The sequence below is a fragment of the Bufo bufo genome, chromosome 3 (genome assembly GCF_905171765.1).
Source record: "Bufo bufo chromosome 3, aBufBuf1.1, whole genome shotgun sequence".
In the NCBI taxonomy this organism is placed as follows: Eukaryota; Metazoa; Chordata; class Amphibia; order Anura; family Bufonidae; genus Bufo; species Bufo bufo.
Window position 1 is genome coordinate 220,942,920 of NC_053391.1, and position 21,752 is coordinate 220,964,671.

At 46.0% G+C, this 21,752-nt stretch overlaps 1 protein-coding gene across 1 annotated transcript in view; it reads left to right on the forward strand.

Moving 5' to 3' along the window:
* LOC120995013 (N-fatty-acyl-amino acid synthase/hydrolase PM20D1-like) overlaps nucleotides 1-21,752 on the forward strand; it is a 141,499-nt gene that overhangs the window by 85,169 nt on the left and 34,578 nt on the right. The window contains exons 8-9 of the mRNA XM_040423964.1: nucleotides 2,446-2,507; nucleotides 2,598-2,676. Of these exons, the coding sequence (XP_040279898.1) occupies nucleotides 2,446-2,507; nucleotides 2,598-2,676 (141 nt within the window). The remainder of the gene's footprint in view (nucleotides 1-2,445; nucleotides 2,508-2,597; nucleotides 2,677-21,752) is intronic.

Below are 21,752 nucleotides of genomic sequence, written 5' to 3' on the forward strand. Positions count from 1 at the left end.
GCTTCCATTCAGGATTTCTATGGCTTCCCGTATATTTACCAAGTTGGTAGCGGAGATGACTGCTCACATAAAAGAGGACATCTTGTTTGATCCCTACCTGGATGATTTTTTTTTATAGGAGCCCCATCTAGGCAGAGTTGTCTTTCACAGGCAGACCAAGTAATTCAGATCCTGGAATCATTGGGTTGGATAGTGAACATTGAGAAATCCAGAATGATCCCCCTACAGTAGCAGAGGTTCATGGGGATTTTGCTCGACTCGACCTCCCAGAGATCCTTTCTGTCCTAGGACAAAGTGAACAAAGTAAGGTCAGTGGTGCGAGATCTAATTCTATGCCCTTATGTTTCAGTCAGGAAAGCTATGTCTGTCCTCGGTACCTTGACATCGTGCATTCTAGCAGTTCTGTGGGCTCAAGCTCATTTCAGGGATCTCCAGTGGGAGAATCTCCAGTCATGATCAGGGAGACCAGAGGAGCTGAACAGCAAGATTCTAATCTCCAGGAAGACCTGTTGGTCACTGGAATGGTGGCTGATACAGGAGAATCTAGATCAGGGGGTCCCATTGAAGGTGGTAAGCCCTTTAGTAGTCACTACAGACACCATTCCGTCTGGGTGGGGGGCCCATGTTCTGGACAGCGTGCAGATTGGGAGATTTCTTCAAATGCAAAGGAATTGACAGCAGTTCTGAAGACTCTGCAGCAGATCCTGCCTTGGCTTCAGAACCGACATTTAAAGGTTTTGTCCGACAATGGTTCCGAGGAGACCTACTTAAATCATCAGGGGGGAACCCGATCCAAGGAGTTGATGGGGATTACATAATATTCCCCTTGTTGGAAGGGAAGGTGTTGTCACTATCAGCCCTACATATCAGGGTTATAGACAACTGGAAGGCAGACTACCTAAATCGAAACAAACTAGACCAGAGGGAATGGTCCCTGAATCAGGACATATTTGCAAAGATATTAATCCTGTGGGGGTTGCCATACATAGACCTATTTGCTACAGGAAGAAACAAGAAGGTGAAAAGGTTATTTTCCCTTTGTCCAGGGAATTCTTCCTCAGCAGTGGATGCCTTCCTTCAGCCCTGGGGCAGGGGTCTTCTGTATGCTTTCCCTTCATTACAATTGATTCCCAGGATGTTGAACAAAATAAGGGAAGACAGAGCTTCTGTGATCTTGATAGCCCTCTTTTGGCCCGGTTGGGCATGGTTCACCTGGTTAAGACTACTGTCGGTCAGGGAGCCATTGGTCCTTCCAGAAAATCCGGATCTCTTGTGTCGAGGGCCATTGATACATCCCCCAGTCAAAGGCCTTCACTCGACGGCTTGGTTTTTGAAAGGTCTCTATTGATCCAAAAGGGGCTATCGAGGTCGGTAGTCTCTACCTTATTAAAGAGTAGGAAGGAAGTGACTACAAGCATATACGAGTATGGTCGGTTTTCTTTAAGTCTTTAGGGATATCTCCTTCACCTTCTTGTCAGCTTAGCATCCCTTGGATTTTAGAGTTTCTCCAGAGGGGATTAGATAAGGGGTTGGCCTAAAGTACCTTAAAGGTTCATATTTCGGCCCTAATTGTTTTGTTTAATTCAAATCTAGTTGCTCATCCTTTGATTGTTAGATTTTGTAAGGCCGTTGCTAGGAAAACCCCGGCTAGGATCGCAAAGGTCCCTCCTTGGGACTTTGGCCTGATTCTGCAGGCTTTGGTTAAAGCACCCTTTGAACCCCTCTCTGAAGTCTCCATTAAGATTCTAACATTAAAATATGTCTTTTTAGTGGCCATCACATCGGCCAGGAGATTAGGTTAGAGAGCAGCAGCTTCAATCCAAGATATCTGCAAAGCCGCAACTTGGTCATCTCCTTTGACCTTCTTTAAGCACTATAGGTTGGATCTTTCTTCTTCTTCTGACTTGTCCTTTGGTCGTAAGGTTCTCCAGGCCGTGGTCCCACCCTAGTCTTTCTCTGGAATCTCTCATGGTGCTGTCATGGACGATAGGGAAAAATTATAATTACACTTACCGGTAATATGATTTTCAAGAGTCCATGACAGCACCCATAAATTTCCCACCCTTTTTACTTTGGTGTTGGTGACGGTTCTTGGGTATTGTCATGAGGTGTGCAAATAAAAATAAAAAAGAAGAAAATATAATTAAACGTGGAGAGTGCATATGCCTTCAGCCAAGCAAGTGAGGAAAGTCGGAAGATTGGATTTTGGAGGGCTTCTCGTCTCTGAAAACCACTGAGGAAGAGAGAGGCTCCTCCTTTTTTATACCTGTGGGTTTCCTGTCCTGGAAAGCGGACCCTCTCTCATGGTGCTGTCATGGACTCTTGAAAATCAAATTACCAGTGAATGTAATTATCATTTTTTTATAACTGACTTCTCGGGCAGTAAAACTGACTGTGTGATCGCCCGGTTAGCGTATACTATGTGACATTTACTCTGTGTTACAGTTTGCATTCCCACTTAATGTCATGATGGCAAACCTGTGGCTCTTCTCTCCTATCATCAGTAGGTAAGACACCTCCATTCTGAAGTGCATACATGTACCCTATACATAATGTCAAAACAGTATATGTAATTGCTGCCTTGGTTTTTTATTTAGATCGTTAGAGCAGAAACCATCGAGCAGTGCCATTTTGCGGACAACTACTGCCATAACCATCTTTAATGCTGGAGTGAAGGTACGGTGCAGCGTGGTTACTACATCAGTATTTCCTTGGTGCAATAAAATCTTCATGAGACCAATGGAATACGCAGTACGAGATTTCAGTATAATGCAGAGATTTTTTATTTGGAATGTTATGGATCCCAAATGTTTTGAAAAACGTCAGCCCCTTAGGGTGCTTCATGTCAGTCCAAGCTTTAGTTATCCTGCATGGCTTGTGTATGGAAACCATTGGAATATTACTGTTTAGCACAACATCTGACATACATCAGAAATTCAGATTTAGAAGACATGTAAAAGTAAGTTAATCTACAATTGAAAAACTTTGCAACTTTGTAAATAAGATTCATTAAAGGGGCTGTCTCATCTCGCAGTTACTAAGGCGAGATGAGACACCGTTCCGACCACCAGCCAGCCGGGAAACAGCAGAGTGCTCCAGCATGAGAGCTACGGAAACAGCTTAGCACTGCAAGCTATACTGTTTTTCTGATTTAGGGATATAGCATATTTTGCTTTGCCACGCTGTTTCTGTAGCTCTAATGCACGGCAATGGGAGCTACTGAAACAGCGAGTGCTCTGCTGTTTCCCAGCTGGGCGGTGGTCGGGACTGTGTCTTATCTCTCCTTAGTAACGGCAAGATGAGACAACTCCTTTAAGGGACACTTCCACCTTTCCAGAAAGGAATGTTTTTTAAACTCAATATTCACAGGAAAAGAATTGCGGCTGTTTTTTTCATTTCAATAATACTTTCCAGTGAAAACGAAATACAAATTGTTGTTTGTTTTTCTCATCCGTCTCATTGGGGGACACAGGCATTGACCATGGGTATAGCTGTTGCCGCTAGGAGGTGGACACTAAGCACACAAAGTGTAAGCGCCTCCCTCTTCAGCTATATCCCTTCCTGCAGGGACCAAGCTAATCAGTTTTAGCTTATTGTCTGTAGGAGGCAGACCTTTCTGCGTTGCAGGTCTGCTAGTTACTAATTTTGTCTTTTTTCCATCTAACAGGAAGCTTAAGGCAGTCTCTTAAACAGCCTGCACTCCCAACCAGGAGACGGGAGATCAGGGGGTCACCCAAACCCCCTGCTCGTTCCCACTCTCCATAAGAAAAGAACCACAGGTTCCCGTAAAAAACTCTGTCTCCCGCCAGTAATCGCGTCACCATGGCCGCCCCAGCAAAAGTTCCCTATTTTTCACCAAGGGGCCGCACACCGAAGGTGGTGATCCGGCTGGAGCCAGGGGGGCAGAAGACTTCGGACTGGTAAGTAGGAGGCTGCCCACAGTGCCCCCTCCATTACCCTCTTCTCCCCTCATGTGATGGTCTCCATGTTGTCGCCCTAGATACTTTGGACGGTAATGAAAAAAAAATGGTACCTGGTGCAGGGCTCAGGGGGCTGCTCCTGCTGTGTGGCCGCACGCGCGGCACTTCCTTGGTCCAGCGTCGTCGTCCTCATCGCCGCTTCCAAAAGGCCACCAGGGCTATTGGTAATTGAGGCCCCGGCTGCATTTGGGGCCGACTACTGGGGGAGTACGTTTCAACGGCGGCGTCCTCCTGAACGCGCCGGGGAGAGGAGAGGGAGCGGAGTTTGCTCCTGAGTGCCACTTCCTAGTCGGCGCATCTGCTGGGGAAGCCGGGGCCATTATTAATTGAGGCCCCGATTTCTGTGTGGCCTACCCCTGCAGGCCCCCCCGTGGTTTATTTTTCCCTGGCCGGCGTCTGGGTTTGGCCAGGTATGCCGACATGTGTTCTGGCGGGGGAGGGGCCTGAGAGTGAGGGGGCGTGGCCCTACTGGCAACGAGAGCATGCATCATTTTGGGGCAGGGGCTTGTGTTTGCCCCACCCCCACACAAGCGGCAGAGGGAGAGTGGGCTCTTCTGGGATTTAAAGGGAACCTGTCACCAGTTTTATGGTGTCCTAACTAAGGGCAACATAAATAAGTGACTGATTCTCTTAGCAAAATGCTGGGTCACTTTCTTTAATTGACCCAGTCAATCTGCCAACATCTTGTATTGAAAAGCTCCAGCTCATAATGATGAGTCCGGAATATTCATGAGCTTCTGACTCTCCCCACCTACCTGCTGCTGATTGACAGTTATTTTCCATATGAATCAGCAGCAGGTGGGCAGGGGAGTGGCTATAGCTCTGAATTAAAAAAACGCTGGACTCAATGACATCATGCTGGACTCAAATCAGCTCATTAGCATGCGGCATGTGGCATCTTTATGTGTATATTATGAGGTAACCATCTGTCACACCAGTAAGTGAATACATCTAAGGTACTTTTTAGTAGTTAATGATTGTATATAATTAGTTAGATTATAATCAAATATCCACATGACAGGTTCCCTTTAAGGCACCTGGCGGGACGCTGATGGTGCTTGCTGCTTGGAGGGACACAGGCTGGGTGAGTGTTGTTTGTCCCTTCTTACATGGCCTTACCTTTCTCTTTTCCTTATTGGGGTGCCAGGGGTATCATTATGTCTGAACCCAGGCCCCAGGTCCAGAAGCAAGCGGTCCCTTTGGTGCGTCATTTTGCCTGCGCATCATGTTGCGCAAATTTTCCATCCCCTCTGCTTTGCGTGTGCTGAGCCGCCATCTAGTGGCTCGGGTCCAGACCCATTGATTCCCGCTGCCCAAGCTACGGAAGAACCGGAATGGGCGCGTTCCCTGTCTAGGGTGGTGCAGGATTTCTCCAGTACCAACAAAGCTATTGTGGATATATTGGGACGTTTGTCGGCAAGGTAGTCCTCTGACCGGTCCGATTCTGGGGATCATCGCGCCCGCCCCACAAAACGGGCAGGTTGCAGGTTGAGGATCCAGCTCTATCATCTGCCAGCACGGGTGTTTTTCTTTAGGAATTCCCGTCATTCGCACAAGTGTTTCCCCAGCCACCAGGAGTTTGATTCCTCTTTCTAAAAAGGAGTGGAATTTTCCTGATAGACATTTCATGTTGCCAAAACGCTTGAGCGTCCTTTATCCTCTCCCAAAGGATTTGACTAAGAAATAGTTGGCTCCACCTGTAGTGGACCCTCCAGTTTCCCACTTGGCTAAACATACTACCTTGCCAATGGTGGATGGGGCTTCTTTTTCTGATATCAAAGATAAGAAGCTGAAAGTGTTTGCAAAATCTGCCTTTGAAGCAGTGGGCACAGCGCTGCAGCCGGTGTTTGCCTCTACATGGGTGAGCAACGCTATGGGGGAGTGGGCAAATAACCTACGTTGGGGTCTTGAGTCGGGAGTCCCCTCGGAGGAACTTGCAGATGTGGCCCTGCAGCTCTCACATGCCAGTGCATATATTTGTGAAGCATCTTTGGACGCGGTCAGGTTTATGGCTCGCTCGTCAGCCCTGTTGGTGGCTATTCGCCGTACCCTATGACTTTCATGCTGGGCGACAGATAATGCTTCAAAGCAGACCCTGACAGCCCTCCCATTTACCGGCAGCAGACTTTTTAGTAAGCGCCTGGATAAGATCATATCGGACGCTACAGGTGGTAAGAGCAGCCATTTACCTCAGAACAGGGGGCAGTCTAATAAGTCAAACAAGTGGAAGCCTTTTTTTCGTCCCTTTCGGAGCTTCCTTCAAGCCATGGCCTGTCTGGCATACCCGTCAACAGGGCTCCAAGTCCTTTAACCCTAAGAGCTCCGCTGCATGACATGCGGCTCCCGGCGCCCTCCGTTCGGTTGGCGGCCGGCTTCATGTGTTTCGGCATGTTTGGCTGGCTCACGTTTTAGATGCGTGGGTGAGCGACGTCATTGTAGAGGGCTACAAGCTGGATTTCAAATCCTCCCCTCTTTGCGTCCATGGAACCAGGGGAGTACCTGTCCTCGATAGACATCAAGGACGCTTATCTTCACGTGCCCATATGCGTCAGTTATCAGAGGTTTCTCCGGTTCGCAGTGGGTCCATTTCACTACCAATTTGTAGCCCTCCCGTTCGGCCTGGCCACGGCTCCCAGGGTCTTTACGAAGGTTCAGGCGGCAGTCATGGCCCTGCTCCATGCGAGGGAAATCGTGGCGAACCCTTACTTAGATGACATCCTGGTGAAGGGTCTGTCATTCCAGGGGACGGCAGACAGCCTGAGCATAGTCCTGGAAACCCTGGAGTGCTTTGGATGGATTGTAAACAGAAGTCTTGTCTTTATCCATCGCAGCGATTGACTTATCTGGGCATGGTACTGGACACTTGTCATGCCAAGGTGTTCTTGCCTCCGGAAAAACTATCAGCTCTCCATCTTCAGATTTGCTCATTGTTGCGGCCAGCTCCGGTCCCATTTGTCGCTGCATGCGGGCTCTGGGGCACATGGCTTCTGCCTTTGAAGCAGTTCTCTATGCTCCGTTCCATACCAGAGCGCTTCAGCGAGCCATTCTGCCCAGCTGGGATCGCTCCCCAGCCTCCTTAGATCAGCCAATGCGTCTCCTTGCCCCAGTGCGTCGGGCCCTCAGATGGTGGATGGTCGGATGGTCTCTTCGATGTTGTCCTCGGGTCGCTCGTTCCGCCCCTTTTGTTGGAAGGTGTTAACAATGGACGCAAACCTCAAGGTTTGGGGGGGAGTGTTGGAAAATCTCTCTGTTCAAGGGGTATGGTCACGCAAGGAGCGCTCTTTTCCAATCAATGTTCTGGAGTTGAGGGCGATTCGGCTCTCTCTGCGACATTGGGCCGACCATCTCAGGGGTTGTCCGCTGCGGGTGCAGTCCGACAACTCCACACCGGTGGCGGAAATCAATCACCGGGGCGGCACCCGGAGCCCAACAGTCATGGAGGAGACGGCGCTGATTCTCAGCTGGGCGGAGAAACATGTTGGCACTGTTCACATACCCGGCTTCGACAACTGGATCGTGGACTTCCTCAGCCGGGAGCTTCTCGATCCCGGCAAGTGGGCCCTTTACCCACAGGTCTTTCAGGCCATCTGTGAGAGGTGGGGTCGGCCGGATGTGGATCTCAGGGCCTCACGCTTCAACAACAAGGTCGAGGACTTTGTTGCGTGGTCCAGGGACCCCATGGCCCTGGCATGCGATGCGCTGGTGATCCCGTGGAGTCGGTTCACATTTCCTTACGTGTTCCCGCCTCTTCCCCTCATTCCACATCTCCTCCGGAAGATCAGGTCCAAGGGACTGCCCGTCATTCTCGTCGCCCCAGATTGGCCGCGTAAGGTGTGGCATGCATCTCTAGTCGCACTTCTCGCCAACGAACCTTGGCGTCTTCCTCTTCGGGAGGATTTGCTGTTGCAAGGGCCGATCTTCCACCCGAATTTAGGGTCGCTACATTTAACGTCATGGCTGTTGAAGCCGCCGTACTGAAGGCTCTGGGTTTTTCGGATGCAGTGGTCCAAACTATGATTCGTGCCAGGAAGACGTCATCTTCTAGAATCTACCACCAGACTTGGAAGTCCTACTTTAGTTGGTGCATTTTTTTCGTTTTTCTTTGCCGCAACTTTTGGCTTTCCTGCAGTTGGGCATGGACTTGGGGCTGGCTCTCAGCTCTCTCAAAGTATTCTTTTTCAGAGAAATTTAGCTTCGCTTTCGGAGGTTCGTACTTTTCTGCAGGGGGTGGCGCATGCTGTCCCCCTCTTCCGTCCTCCATTGGATCATCGGGATCTTAATCTGGTGCTCAACGCTCTCCAATCTTCTCAGTTTGAGCCTTTGCAGCAGGTGTCGCTGCGCTTCCTGTCTTATAAGTGGCTTTTTTTGTTGCAATTACTTCTATCCGTAGAGTGTCGGAACTCGCGACTTTGTCATGTCGGTCGCCTTTCCTGATCCTCCATCAGGAAAAGGTGGTCCTTCGCCCTGTGCAGTCCTTCTTGCCGAAGGTGGTGTCGACATTCCATCTAAATGAGGAGATTATTCTTCCTTCATTTTGTCCGGACCCGTCTCATCCTCGACAACAGTCGCTCCATACTATGGATCTGGTGCGTGCAGTGCATATTTATCTGTCCCAGACGGAATCTATCAGGCGGACAGATTCCCTGTTCGTGATTTCAGAGGGGTCGAGACGAGGGTTGGCAGCCTCAAAGACTTCCATTTCCAGATGGATTTGTTTGGCTATTGTGGAAGCGTACCGCGTTAAGGACCAGACCCTTCCAGGTGACTGCTCATTCGGCTCGGGCAGTGGGGGCCTCTTGGGCCATGCATCACGGGGCTTCGGCCCTTCAGGTGTGCAAGGCAGCAACCTGGTCGTCTTTGCATACTTTTTGTAAGTTTTACAGGGTGCACACCTTTGCATCTTCTGACGCTTCAGTGGTTCTCTGATTGGCAGGGGGGTTGTAGTTAAGCCCACCCTCAGGGACTGCTCTGGAATGTGCCATGGTCAATGCCTGTGTCCCCCAATCAGACGGATGAGAAAACTAGATTTATGTACTCACTGTAAAATCTGTTTCTCTTCCGTTCATTAGGGGAGACACAGCTCCCACCCAGTTTTTCGTTTATGGGCCTTTTCGGGCCTGTGTGGTTCTGGGTTTGCACATAATGTGATTTTCTTGTGTCTGGCTTTTCCTACTGCTTTACACTAAGCTGATTATCTTGGTCCCTGCAGGAAGGGATATAGTTGAAGAGGGAGGAGCTTACACATTGTGTGCTTAGTGTCCGCCTCCTAGCGGCAACAGCTATACCCATGGTCAATGCCTGTGTCCCCCAATGAACGGAAGCGAAACAAATTTTACTGTGAGTACAAAAATCAAGTTTTTGTAGCAATCAATCTCCTTTATATTCATAAGAAAGATAGGTAAGGCTACTTTTACACCTGCGGTTTTAATTCTGGTAAGCTGTTCTGGCAGAGAACAGCCTGCCGGAATTCTTTGGATCAGGCCGTGCTGGATTCAACCGGAATGCCCGCTGGCCCCATTAAGTATAATGGGGTCTGGTGAAGATTCAGCCACATTCCGGCAAAAATGCTGAGAATCAGCCGGACACAAACCACTGCATGCTGCGGTTTGTGTCTGGCCTATTCCCGGGATTGTCTGCCGGGTCAGGCAGCTGGATCGTTGTGCTGCAGGTGTGAAAATAGCCTGATCCTTTGTCGTTTTACTGCTTATGTGTGGGGAAGAATTTACCTGCAAGGTAATTCTCTTTATATTTCTGGTGTAGAATTTGATTAATAGTATAACTGCTCCATTGTTCTATTGATAGGTCTAGATAAAGATGCCCACAGAATAGCATTGCATTGATAGTGTAATGTGTGTTGCTCTAATTGAGTCTTTATAGGGAGGCTTGCTCTTGTTGCACCAATGGTCTACCTAAAAAAGTTAAAGGGGAACTAAATACAGAATCTAAACACAAAAAAACAACAACAAAACATAATATCCTTATGTGTATTTGTTATTTGCAGACCATGAAAAACGCACTAGAAAAGCAGCACATTGCTCTCTCAAGCTGCAGCCCTGTCATTTCCCACCTCTCATGTTAGTGCGCATGAGCCAGGAAGTGTATGTGGAGGGGTCTAGGTTTAGTCTGGATAACTTTTGTCTACACAGTGAGTGTAAATATTTTGTCAGAAGGAATCTCCTAGTTAGTAATAGTACAAAATAGATTTGGTTACAACCCTGTGGAACTGGTATAGACTACAGAATACTATATCTACCAAGATAAATCCCACTCCCCATTTCTAAATGATGCCACAGGGGCAGATTTGCCATTCAGGATCCTAAAAAGAAAAACTGGGTTACAGCATGTAAAACTGTAATAGACTACAAAATACTAAATCTACCTAGATAAATCCTACTCCCCTCTCAAATATATATCTAAATATAACAAAAAAAAAGGGTTTGCAGCAACAGTCAGTGAGAGAAACTGCCTATTCTGATGGAAACCTTTTGTATCTGGCATAAATCTATTTGGTTACTTTCACACTTGCGGCAGAGTGATCCGGCAAGCAGTTCCGTCGCCGGAACTGCCTGCCAGATCCGGCAAAACGTATGCCAACTGATGGCATTTGTAAGACTGATCAGGATCCTGATCAGTCTTAAAAATGCCTGATCAGTCTGAAAAATGCATTGAAATGCCTGATCCGTCTTTCCGGTGTCCTCCGGCAAAACGGATCCGGCATTTATTTTTTTCACCTTTTTTTCGGTCTGCGCATTTTTTGAATGTCGGATCCGGCACTAATACATTCCTATGGAAAAAATGCCAGATCCGGCATTCAGGTAAGTCTTCCGTTTTTTTGTCCGGAGATAAAACTGGAGCATGCTGCGGTTTTATCTTTTGACTAATCAGCCAAAATGACTGAACTGAAGACATCCTGATGCATCCTGAACGGATTACTCTCCATTCAGAATGCATGGGGATATAACTGATCAGTACTTTTCCGGCATTCAGCCCATTTGATGGAACTCAGTGCCGGAAAAGAAATACGCTAGTGTGAAAGTACCCTTAGGCCTCTTTCACACGGGCGTTGCGGGAAAAGGTGCGGGTGCTTTGCGGGATCATGCGCGATTTTTATGCGCGAGTGCAAAACATTGTAATGTGATTTGCACGCGCGTGAGAAAAATCGGCATGTTTGGTACCCAAACCCGAACTTCTTCACAGAAGTTCGGGCTTGGGATCGGTGTTCTGTAGATTGTATTATTTTCCCTTATACCATGGTTATTAGGGAAAATAATAGCATTCTGAATACAGAATGCATAGTACAATAGCGCTGGAGGGGTTAAAAAAAAATAATAATAATTTAACTCACCTTAATCCACTTGCTCGTGCAGCCCGGCTTCTCTTCTTTGCTGTGTACAGGAAAAGGACCTGTGGTGACGTCACTCCGGTCATCACATGGTCCATCACATGATCTTTTACCATGGTGATGGATCATGTGATGGACCATGTAATGACCGGAGTGACGTCACCACAGGTCCTTTTCCTGCACACAGCAAAGAAGAAGACAGAAGAGAAGCCGGGCTGCGCGAGCAAGTAGATTAAGATGAGTTAAATTTTTTTTTTTTTTTTTTTTTAACCCCTCCAGCGCTATTGTACTATGCATTCTGTATTCAGAATGCTATTATTTTCCCTTATAACCATGTTATAAGGGAAAATAATAAAGATCGGGTCCCCATGCCGATCGTCACCTAGCAACCGTGCGTGAAAATCGCACCGCATCCGCACTTGCTTGCGGATGCTTCCGATTTTCACGCAGACCCATTCACTTCTATGGGGCCTGCATTATGTGAAAAACGCACAAAATAGAGCTTGCTGCGATTTTCACGCAACGCACAAGTGATGCGTGAAAATCACCGCTCATGTGAACAGCCCCATAGAAATGAATGGATCCTGATTCAGTGTGGGTGCAATGCGTTCAACTCACGCATTGCACCCGTGCGGAATACTCGCCCGTGTGAAAGGGGCCTTAGATCTTCGTCTCTAGTGATAGTTGTTACTACTCAAGCATGTAAAGCTGTATAAGAAGAGAGAACAACAATTCCCAGCAATTTTAGGATGTTATGGGCTATCAGAGGACTTTACAGGTAGTGATTATAAGGCAAGAACTACAACACCTAGTGTTTGACAACTTGTAGAGGGAAACACTAAGGAGGTGATATAAGGCCCTGCGCTGGCGGTAGAGACGCTGGCCTCTACATAACTTTGGCGGGACCACCGCCGCTTCTAAATCTACGTCAGTTCCCTTGCAGGTATAGGTTTAGACCATTTTCTACACCTAAAACAGGTGTAAAAAATTATGAAGGAGCCAGCCCGTGGCTTTCTCCACCCACTTTTGTAGACATAGCGTGAGCGGAGAAAAGTTGCAGATAGCTGCACAAAGAACCTTTGGGCCACAATCTGCGACAGAAATACGCCTAGTATAGATGTATTTCTGTTAGTAAATAACCTAACTTCTCACACATACAGCACATGAGCTCTGCCAAAATGGTGACAGCACTCAGGTATTTATAGGTCCTTCAACACTTCTCTGCACTGTTGAGCGGTGTATCAGTGGGTAAATGGGGTAAAACCAAATTGGTTGGAGTGTAATGAACAAGTTGAAAAGGCTGGTAGGTGATAGATCTAAGAGAGGGAGAGAAAGTGGCTTTGGGTACCAAGGGCAGGGACTCCTATAGTAGTGCAGGCCAGGGGCGGATTGGCCATAGACCTTACAGGGAAATTACCCGGTGGGCCGATGCCCAGGGGGCCACCCAGACCCTCCTTTCTGCCGCTGGTGGGATACATAATAAGCTCTCAGGGGTAATTAAGCTGTAAGAATCAGGTACTCATGTACGTGAATTCTATGGCCGTATCTCACCTCCCAAGCCCACTGCTCCATATTCTAATCGGAGACACCTAGACAGAAAATGGTATCTATTGATGCCCATCACAGTGAGACAGCTTTTGGGGCAATATATGTTGCTGCACTATGATATTTTCTGCTATGGTATTGCTGACCCCGCCTATTTGTGTTGTCCCACCTACAACATGGAGCCACTTTTAGTTTGCTTTTTCCAGGGCCACTTTAAAGGGGTTGTCTCACGAAAAATATTTTACTGTTTTCAAACCAGCACCTGGATCTGAATATTTTTGTAACTGCATGTAATTAAATATTTTGTATAGCTACTGAGTTATTCAGTAAAATGTATCTGTACAGTGCTTAATTTTTTTATTTCTTTGACCTGCTCACTGAGAAGGCCGCACATGCTCATTTTCAACTTTCAACTGCCTCCAGAGCTGTGATAGGGAGAGCATGGACACACCCCCTGAGCTGTAACAGAAAAGACACTCCCCTTCAGATGTCAGCTTGATATAGATCTAGCAGAGAAATTAATGGAGAGATGTCTGGTCCCATGTGAGGTACAGAGATGGTTCTAGCTTTATTAGAAAGGTATTGTCATGGACTATATGATGTCTGTGTATGTGTGACGTCAAGCACGTTCAGCTAGCCATTCTGGAGCAAGATCTCTACTAAAACTGCTTATGACACCTTGTAGTTATGTTTGCAGTATGGATTGAATTAATAATTTAAGTTATTTATGTTTATTCAGGGTTTAGTTCCCCTTTAAGCGAGACCATTTGCCATGCTTTTTAAAAGTCCAACAAAGAAGACGTTAAAGAGCCAGGACTGGAAGTAGTATACATGGAGTGACTTTAAAAAATTATCCACCCAAAATAAATAAAATATTCATATTTAGGCTAATTAGTATGTGATATAAAGTGTGATGGACGTGCCCCCTTAACCACCTCAGCCCCCAGTGCTTAAACACCCTGAAAGACCAGGCCACTTTTTACACTTCTGACCTACACTACTTTCACCATTTATTGCTCGGTCATGCAACTTACCACCCAAATGAATTTTACCTCCTTTTCTTCTCACTAATAGAGCTTTCATTTGGTGGTATTTCATTGCTGCTGACATTTTTACTTTTTTTGTTATTAATCGAAATTTAACGATTTTTTTGCAAAAAAATGACATTTTTCACTTTCAGTTGTAAAATTTTGCAAAAAAAATGACATCCATATATAAATTTTGCTCTAAATTTATTGTTCTACATGTCTTTGATAAAAAAAAAAATGTTTGGGTAAAAAAAAAAATGGTTTGGGTAAAAGTTATAGCGTTTACAAACTATGGTACAAAAATGTGAATTTCCGCTTTTTGAAGCAGCTCTGACTTTCTGAGCACCTGTCATGTTTCCTGAGGTTCTACAATGCCCAGACAGTACAAACACCCCACAAATGACCCCATTTTCCAGGGGCCCTAATGTGTGGTAAGTAGGTAAATGACCAGTGAAATCCGAAAGGTGCTCTTTGGAATATGGGCCCCTTTGCCCACCTAGGCTGCAAAAAAGTGTCACACATCTGGTATCTCCGTACTCGGGAGAAGTTGGGGAATGTGTTTTGGGGTGTCTTTTTACATATACCCATGCTGGGTGAGAGAAATATCTTGGCAAAAGACAACTTTTCCCATTTTTTTATACAAAGTTGGCATTTGACCAAGATATTTATCTCACCCAGCATGGGTATATGTAAAAAGACACCCCAAAACACATTCCCCACCTTCTCCTGAGTACGGAGATACCAGATGTGTGACACTTTTTTGCAGCCTAGATGCGCAAAGGGGCCCAAATTCCTTTTAGGAGGGCATTTTTAGACATTTGGATACCAGACTTCTTCTCACGCTTTGGGGCCCCTAGAATGCCAGGGCAGTATAAATACCCCACATGTGACCCCATTTTGGAAAGAAGACACCCCAAGGTATTCAATGAGGGGCATGGCGAGTTCATAGAATTTTTTTTTTTTTGGCACAAGTTAGCGGAAATTTATATTTTTTATTTTTTTCTCACAAAGTCTCCCGTTCCGCTAACTTGGGACAAAAATTTCAATCTTTCATGGACTCAATATGCCCCTCACGGAATACCTGGGGGTGTCTTCTTTCCGAAATGGGGTCACATGTGGGGTATTTATACTGCCCTGGCATTCTAGGGGCCCTAAAGCGTGAGAAGAAGTCTGGAATATAAATGTCTAAAAAATTTTACGCATTTGGATTCCGTGAGGGGTATGGTGAGTTCATGTGAGATTTTATTTTTTGTCACAAGTTAGTGGAATATGAGACTTTGTAAGAAAAAAAAATAATAATTCCGCTAACTTGGGCCAAAAAAATGTCTGAATGGAGCCTTACAGGGGGGTGATCAATGACAGGGGGGTGATCAATGACAGGGGGGGTGATCAATGACAGGGGGGTTGATCAATGACAGGGGGTTGATCAATGACAGGGGGGTGATCAATGACAGGGGGGGTGATCAATGACAGGGGGGGTGATCAATGACAGGGGGGTGATCAATGACAGGGGGGTGATCAATGACAGGGGGGTGATCAATGACAGGGGGGTGATCAATGACAGGGGTGGTGATCAATGACAGGGGTGGTGATCAATGACAGGGGTGGTGATCAATGACAGGGGTGGTGATCAATGACAGGGGGGTGATCAGGGAGTCTATATGGGGTGATCACCACAGTCATTGATCATGCCCCTGTAAGGCTTCATTCAGACGTCCGGATGCGTTTTGCGGATCCGATCCATCCATCAGTGGATCCGTAAAAATCATGCGGACGTCTGAATGGAGCTTTACAGGGGGGTGATCAATGACAGGGGGGTAATCAATGACAGGGGGGTGATCAGGGAGTCTATATGGGGTGATCACCACAGTCATTGATCATGCCCCTGTAAGGCTTCATTCAGACGTCCGGATGCGTTTTGCGGATCCGATCCATCTATCAGTGGATCCGTAAAAATCATGCGGACGTCTGAATGGAGCTTTACAGGGGGTAATCAATGACAGGGGGGTGATCAGGGAGTCTATATGGGGTGATAACCACAGTCATTGATCATGCCCCTGTAAGGCTTCATTCAGACGTCCGGATGCGTTTTGCGGATCCGATCCATCTATCAGTGGATCCGTAAAAATCATGCGGACATCTGAATGGAGCTTTACAGGGGGGTGATCAGGGAGTCTATATGGGGTGATCACCACAGTCATTGATCATGCCCCTGTAAGGCTTCATTCAGACGTCCGGATGCGTTTTGCGGATCCGATCCATCTATCAGTGGATCCGTAAAAATCATGCGGACGTCTGAATGGAGCTTTACAGGGGGGTAATCAATGACAGGGGGGTGATCAATGACAGGGGGGTGATCAGGGAGTCTATATGGGGTGATAACCACAGTCATTGATCATGCCCCTGTAAGGCTTCATTCAGACGTCCGGATGCGTTTTGCGGATCCGATCCATCTATCAGTGGATCCGTAAAAATCATGCGGACATCTGAATGGAGCTTTACAGGGGGGTGATCAGGGAGTCTATATGGGGTGATAACCACAGTCATTGATCATGCCCCTGTAAGGCTTCATTCAGACGTCCGGATGCGTTTTGCGGATCCGATCCATCTATCAGTGGATCCGTAAAAATCATGCGGACATCTGAATGGAGCTTTACAGGGGGGTGATCAGGGAGTCTATATGGGGTGATCACCACAGTCATTGATCATGCCCCTGTAAGGCTTCATTCAGACGTCCGGATGCGTTTTGCGGATCCGATCCATCTATCAGTGGATCCGTAAAAATCATGCGGACGTCTGAATGGAGCTTTACAGGGGGGTAATCAATGACAGGGGGGTGATCAATGACAGGGGGGTGATCAGGGAGTCTATATGGGGTGATAACCACAGTCATTGATCATGCCCCTGTAAGGCTTCATTCAGACGTCCGGATGCGTTTTGCGGATCCGATCCATCTATCAGTGGATCCGTAAAAATCATGCGGACATCTGAATGGAGCTTTACAGGGGGTTGATCAATGACAGGGGGGTAATCAATGACAGGGGGGTGATCAGGGAGTCTATATGGGGTGATCAGGGGTGATTAGGGGTGATCAGGGGCTAATAAGGGGTTAATAAGTGACGGGGGGGGGGTGTAGTGTAGTGTAGTGGTGCTTGGTGGGACTTTACTGAGCTACCTGTGTCCTCTGGTGGTCGATCCAAACAAATGGGACCACCAGAGGACCAGGTAGCAGGTATATTAGACGCTGTTATCAAAACAGCGTCTAATATACCTGTTAGGGGTTAAAAAAAACACATCTCCAGCCTGCCAGCGAACGATCGCCGCTGGCAGGCTGGAGATCAACTCTCTTACCTTCCGTTCCTGTGAGCGCGCGCGCCTGTGTGCGCGCGTTCACAGGAAATCTCGCGTCTCGCGAGAGGACGCGCCGGCGCGTCCAGGAGGAATGAATCAACCACCTCCAGGACGCGTCTGTGCGTACAGCGGTCCGGAGGTGGTTAAAGGGGCATTTATTATGTAGACAAAGTTAATACAAAGCAGTTACCAATGTATTTTAATTACCCATATTGCCTCTTTTGCTGGCTTGTATGATGTTTCCATCACATTAGTCCTGGGCACTGGAGAGGCCGGCTCCTTTTCCTATAGTGTGCTGGGTTGCAGGGTGGTCTTAACCCCTGGAAATGAGCAGTGTATAATGTGATCAGCAAAGGAGGCGATAAACATTAGTAAGTGCCTTGTACATGATAAATGCCATTTGCTGAAGTGAGCCTTTCTACCATTTTGTGTCTACAGCTGCTATGGAGACCTATGTATCTATGTATAGGATCAGACTACACAGGTTTTTTTTTCATCTGTTACAATGGAGAAATAATCTTTTAATTTTATTTTCTGATTGCAAATATTTTTTATCCCATTTCCTGAACATGATTATGATGGTGACCATCTTACCTTATTACTCAATATTGTATATTCTAAATTATATCTATATTTATATCTTTATCATTTAGGTCCTAAGAAGAAAAAATAAAAAAAAAGGGGAAGGGGGGAGGAAAGAAGAGGGAGAAAGGGAAAGAGAAAGATTGCTGGAAAAAATATGTTTTGTCCTGTCGCCCACAGAGTAAAAGTTCTCAGCTGAGAACCAGAGGAGGATACTTCACGTAGTAAGGCAAGAAAAAATCATCTGTAAAAAATAATAAACAAAAAAGTGTATAAATAAAACAGAACATACAGTGCATTACCTAGTATAAAAGCCAGTGAACAAAGGCTCTTCATTAAGACCCTGTGGAGACAAACATTCCAAATTATAGATCCATCGGGATTCAGCTTTAAGCAAACATTGTGTCATATGTGTACCCCTAATGTTATAGTGAATTTTTTCTAGACCCACCACCTGCAAGCCATTATACTTGCCTCCATGGTGGTCCAGAAAATGTGTAGCCACAGAGGTAAGTGGTTTGGTTTCTCCTTTTCAGCCCTGTCCCGAGCAGCCAAAGCAATATTCGACATATGTTGTTGGATCCGTTTCCGCAATTCCTGTGAAGTCTGTCCCACATACAATTTCTTGCATGGGCAAATGATTGCATAGACAACATTACATTTGAAAAATTGTCCTTGCCCAGCATAAATGGACAAATGTTACATTGGCCACACGGATGTGTGCCCTTTAGTTTGACGCCTCTATTCAACCCCCGTGAAGGGCGCTGGAAATGACTCCGTACAAGTTGATCCTTAAGGGAAGGTGCCTTGCGTGCAATAATCTTCAGTTTATTATCCACATAAGGTGTCAATCTTTGATCAGACATGAGCAAGAACCAATGATTCTCCAAAATCCTGTAAAATGCTGTCCACTGGTTATTGTAGCGGGTGATAATATGTATCTTACCATCCCTAATTTTGTGCTTGGGGATAAACAACTTTGTTCGATCCGAGCCCTTAGCATCCTGATAGGCACGGGATATGAGCTTCTTGGGATAACCCCAGTTCTGAAACCGTTGGTAGCAGTGCTCTTTCGAAATAAAGAAGTGACGATCCGTTCACCCTCTTTACGTAATTTTAGATCCACAAAATCCACTGCATCCTCCGAGATAGTATATGTTAAACGGATTTTCAGATTGTTCTCATTTAATGCATCAATAAATTGTACACAGGCATCCTTGGGACCCTGCCAGAGAAACAAAATGTCATCAATATAACGGAACCAGCCCACCACACAGTCGAGGAAAAACGGCGACGGGTACACGTATGCCTCCTCCCACCAACCCAAAAACAGGTTTGCGTACAAGGGCGCACAACGCGCCCCCATAGCCGTTCCAGACTCCTGCCTATAAAAAATCTGATCAAAAACAAAATAATTATGATGTAAAATAAATTGCAGAAGACTCACCAAGAATGTGTGGTGGGCTGGCTCCCTGGAATCCGATTTCTCCAAGGAAATAGGTAGTAGCTCTAATGCCATCCTTGTGCGCGATGCTGGTGTATAAAGATTTGACGTCGCAGGTCACTAATAATACGTCAGATGTAATTAGAACATGTTCCAGCATCTCAATCAGATGAAGAGAATCCCGTACATAAGATGATAATCCTAAAACCATGGGTTGGAGAAAGAAGTCAATATAGGTACAGGCCTGTTTGCATAAGCCACCAATGCAGGACACAATTGGTCGCCGTGGAGGGTTATGGAGGTCCTCGTAGACTTCAGGAAGCATATAAAATGTTGGAATAATTGTTTGACTAACCTCCAAGAATTTATGTTCCTTTTTAGTAATAATAAACATCTCCCAAGCTGCCTTCAATAACTGATCCAATTTCTTTTTAAAGACCAATGTAGGGTCAGAGGGCAAAGATGTATAAAAGGTTCTGTTCTTAAGTTGTCGATTAGCTTCCTGTATGTATAAGTCCATATCCCATAGGACCACGTTCCCAGCCCTTGTCGGCTTCTTTGATAACAAAGGTGGGGTTCACCTGTAATTTTCGTATGGTATCGGATTCCATCTTGTCCAAGTTTCTACCATGTAAAGGATAGATTTAAGTTTGCGTATTTCATGTACAACAGCTTGAAAAAAAAACTGAATGTTAGGGAATAGGTTCAAGGAGGGAGTGAGTAAGGAGGGTTTGTGCAAAGTGAAACACCTCCTACCTGTTTCTGAATCATTTTCCCGTAGAAGATCCATGAGATCCATAAATACACCACGTTCGTCCACAGCCAAATTATGTAGTATCGACGGTTGATTGTATAAAAGTTTGAAGCACAGTTGTCTGCAAAACAAATATGTATCTTTGACGAATTCAAACTTATCCAGAATACGCATAGGAGAAAAAGAGTCCCTTTTCTAGTATTGACTTTTTATGAGGGGTCAGGTTGTACGAAGATAGATTTATGACTTGGAGGGCATTAGCATCAATACCGTTTAGTATTGTTGTAGGCGTCTCTTCTGAAAGAGTGGATAATTGTTGCCCCTGCGATGTTGAGGTCCTCTTTTTCTTGGATTTGCGTAATCCCCTCCTTGTCCTCCATCGTCGCTGGCCTCTGATAAAAAATCGCCCTCACTCAGGCAATGATCGCTTGGCTCAGAGTGACCCCCCACATTCTTTGTTGATGGATTTATAGCATTGCCCCTACCCTGGCTCCGCATATTACCTGCATGTTTCCACTTAAAAGCCTGTTTATTCTCAAAATCAGTGGGTGGGAGGAGGCATGCGTGTACCCGTCGCCGTTTTTCCGTGACTGTGTGGTGGGCTGGTTCCGTTATATTGATGACATTTTGTTTCTCTGGCAGGGTCCCAAGGATGCCTGTGTACAATTTATTGATGCATTAAATGAGAACAATCTGAATATCCGTTTAACATATACTATCTCGGAGGATGCAGTGGATTTTTTGGATCTAAAATTACGTAAAGAGGGTGAACGGATCGTCACTTCTTTATTTCGAAAAAGAACTGCTACCAACAGTCTGCTACATTACCGGAGCTTTTATCCGGCACATATGAAAAATGGAATACCGAAAGGCCAATTTCTTAGATTACGACGTAATTGCACCCGGGTGACCGATTTCAGTTCAGCCTCAGCAGATTTGTCATCACGGTTTCGGAACAGGGGTCATCCCAAGAAGCTCATATCCCGTGCCTATCAGGATGCTAAGGGCTCGGATCGAACAAAGTTGTTTATCCCCAAGCACAAAATTAGGGATGGTAAGATACATCTGATCACCCACTACAATAACCAGTGGACAGCACAGGATTTTGGAGAATCATTGGTTCTTGCTCACGTCTGATCAAAAATTGACTCTTTATTTGGATAATAAACCAAAGATTATTGCACGCAAGGCACCTTCCCTTAAGGATCAACTTGTACAGAGTAATTTCCAGCGCCCTTCACATGGGTTGAATAGAGGCGTCAAACTAAAGGGCACACATCCGTGAGGCCAATGTAACGTTTGTCCATTTATGCTGGGCAAGGACAATTTTTCAAATGATAAGGAGTGTATACGCCTCAAACAATATGTCAACTGCCGTACCAGAAATGTTGTCTATGCAATCATTTGCCCATGCAAGAAATTGTATGTGGGACACACAGGAATTGCAGGAACGGATCCAACAACATATGTCGAATATTGCTTTGGCTGCTCAGGACAGGGCTGAAAAGGAGAAACCACTTACCTCTGTGGCTACACATTTTCTGGACCACCATGGAGGAAAGTATAATGGCTTGCAGGTGGTGGGTCTAGAAAAAATTCACTATAACATTAGGGGTACACATATGACACAATGTTTGCTTAAGGCTACATTCACACGTCAGTATTTTTCTATATCCCGATTTTCGGTCAGTTTTTTTGCGGATCCGTTGTTCCTGAAAATGTTTCC